Source organism: Augochlora pura, unplaced genomic scaffold (genome assembly GCF_028453695.1).
Source record: "Augochlora pura isolate Apur16 unplaced genomic scaffold, APUR_v2.2.1 APUR_unplaced_5050, whole genome shotgun sequence".
Lineage (NCBI taxonomy): Eukaryota > Metazoa > Arthropoda > Insecta > Hymenoptera > Halictidae > Augochlora > Augochlora pura.
In genome coordinates this window covers 502-1,705 of record NW_027585473.1, presented here as the reverse complement: position 1 = coordinate 1,705, position 1,204 = coordinate 502, and the positions used below count along the sequence as shown (strand labels likewise).

The 1,204-nt window shown below is 48.3% G+C and overlaps 1 protein-coding gene across 1 annotated transcript; it reads left to right on the top strand.

The window, feature by feature from the left end:
- Window positions 1-406: 406 nt before the first annotated feature.
- Window positions 407-883, top strand: LOC144477896 (uncharacterized). The gene has a single exon (XM_078195627.1). It carries the CDS (start codon window positions 407-409, stop codon window positions 881-883), a length of 477 nt encoding a protein of 158 aa, XP_078051753.1.
- Window positions 884-1,204: the final 321 nt, after the last annotated feature.

Genomic DNA, 1,204 nt, shown 5'->3' with positions numbered 1-1,204 from the left:
GTCATAGTTCGTCGCTATTACTGATCGACGCCGTGACGCCCCAACATATGACGTACGCCAAACATATTGGCCCATCGACGGAAGGAACGCGACGTGAAAAATTGTACGGCAATTCGTAAAATGTTTTTGAGTCAACCCTCCAACGGTCGATTACCTGATGGGTTACCTACCTGCGGCACGCGTCACCGAGAGTCGACCATTTCAGAACTCTGGCGTCGATTATTGCGGTCCCTTTTTCATAAAGGAGCGACGCCACCGAAATCGAACCCGCATAAAGGTATACGTTGCAGTATTTACCTGCTTCGCAACAAAGGCCGTCCACCTTGAGGTAGCAAGCGATTTGACGACGGAAGCGTTCATTGCAGCTCTCAAACGGTTCATCGCACGCAGGGGCGCCTGTCTCAACATGTATTCCGACAATGAGACCAATTTTGTCGGGGCCGACAACGAATTAAGGGACATTTACAGGTCAATCTCAGAGGACCAAAGGGTTAAAAATTTACTCACCGCAAAGGGGATCACGTGGCACTTCATGCCGGCTTTATCTCCACATTTCGGAGGATTGTGGGAAGCGGCCGTAAAATCCTTTAAACACTATATGAAACGAGTCGTCGGTGAAGAATTGTTTACATTTGAACAATTCAACACCTTTGTCATAGAAGTCGAGGCCATCTTAAACTCACGTCCTCTCACTCCACTCTCATCTGATCCGAACGATCCATCCCCCGTAACTCCTGGTCACTTTTTGATTGGTAGTTCGCTAACGGCCATTGCCGAGACTGATTTCAGGGAAACTCCGGACAACAGGCTGTCAAACTGGCAGCATATTCAGAAGGTGAAACAGGATTTCTGGACGAGGTGGCACAAGGAATATATTCACTAGTTAAATATACGACACAAATGGACAAGGGGGTCACATCCCATTCGCGAAGGGACAATCGTTGTGCTCAAGGAAGACAACGCTCCTCCTTTAAGCTGGCACTTAGGACGAGTCCAACAAATACATCCAGGAGCTGATGGCATCATTAGAGCGGTTACCGTTCGAACCGCAGACGGCGTTTACAAGAGGAACGTCAAGAAACTGGCACCACTTCCCGACTCCGATCATTCACCGAAGTGCGGTGACAATTAGAGACAGTATTCGAGCGACAATTAATCTAAGCCAGATCATCGCGCAAACATTGATCAACCGTATTGATCAACG

Bases quoted from the DNA above. Each gene is read 5' to 3' on its own strand.
- LOC144477896 (XM_078195627.1), top strand. From the start codon at position 407: ATGTATTCCGACAATGAGACCAATTTTGTCGGGGCCGACAACGAATTA.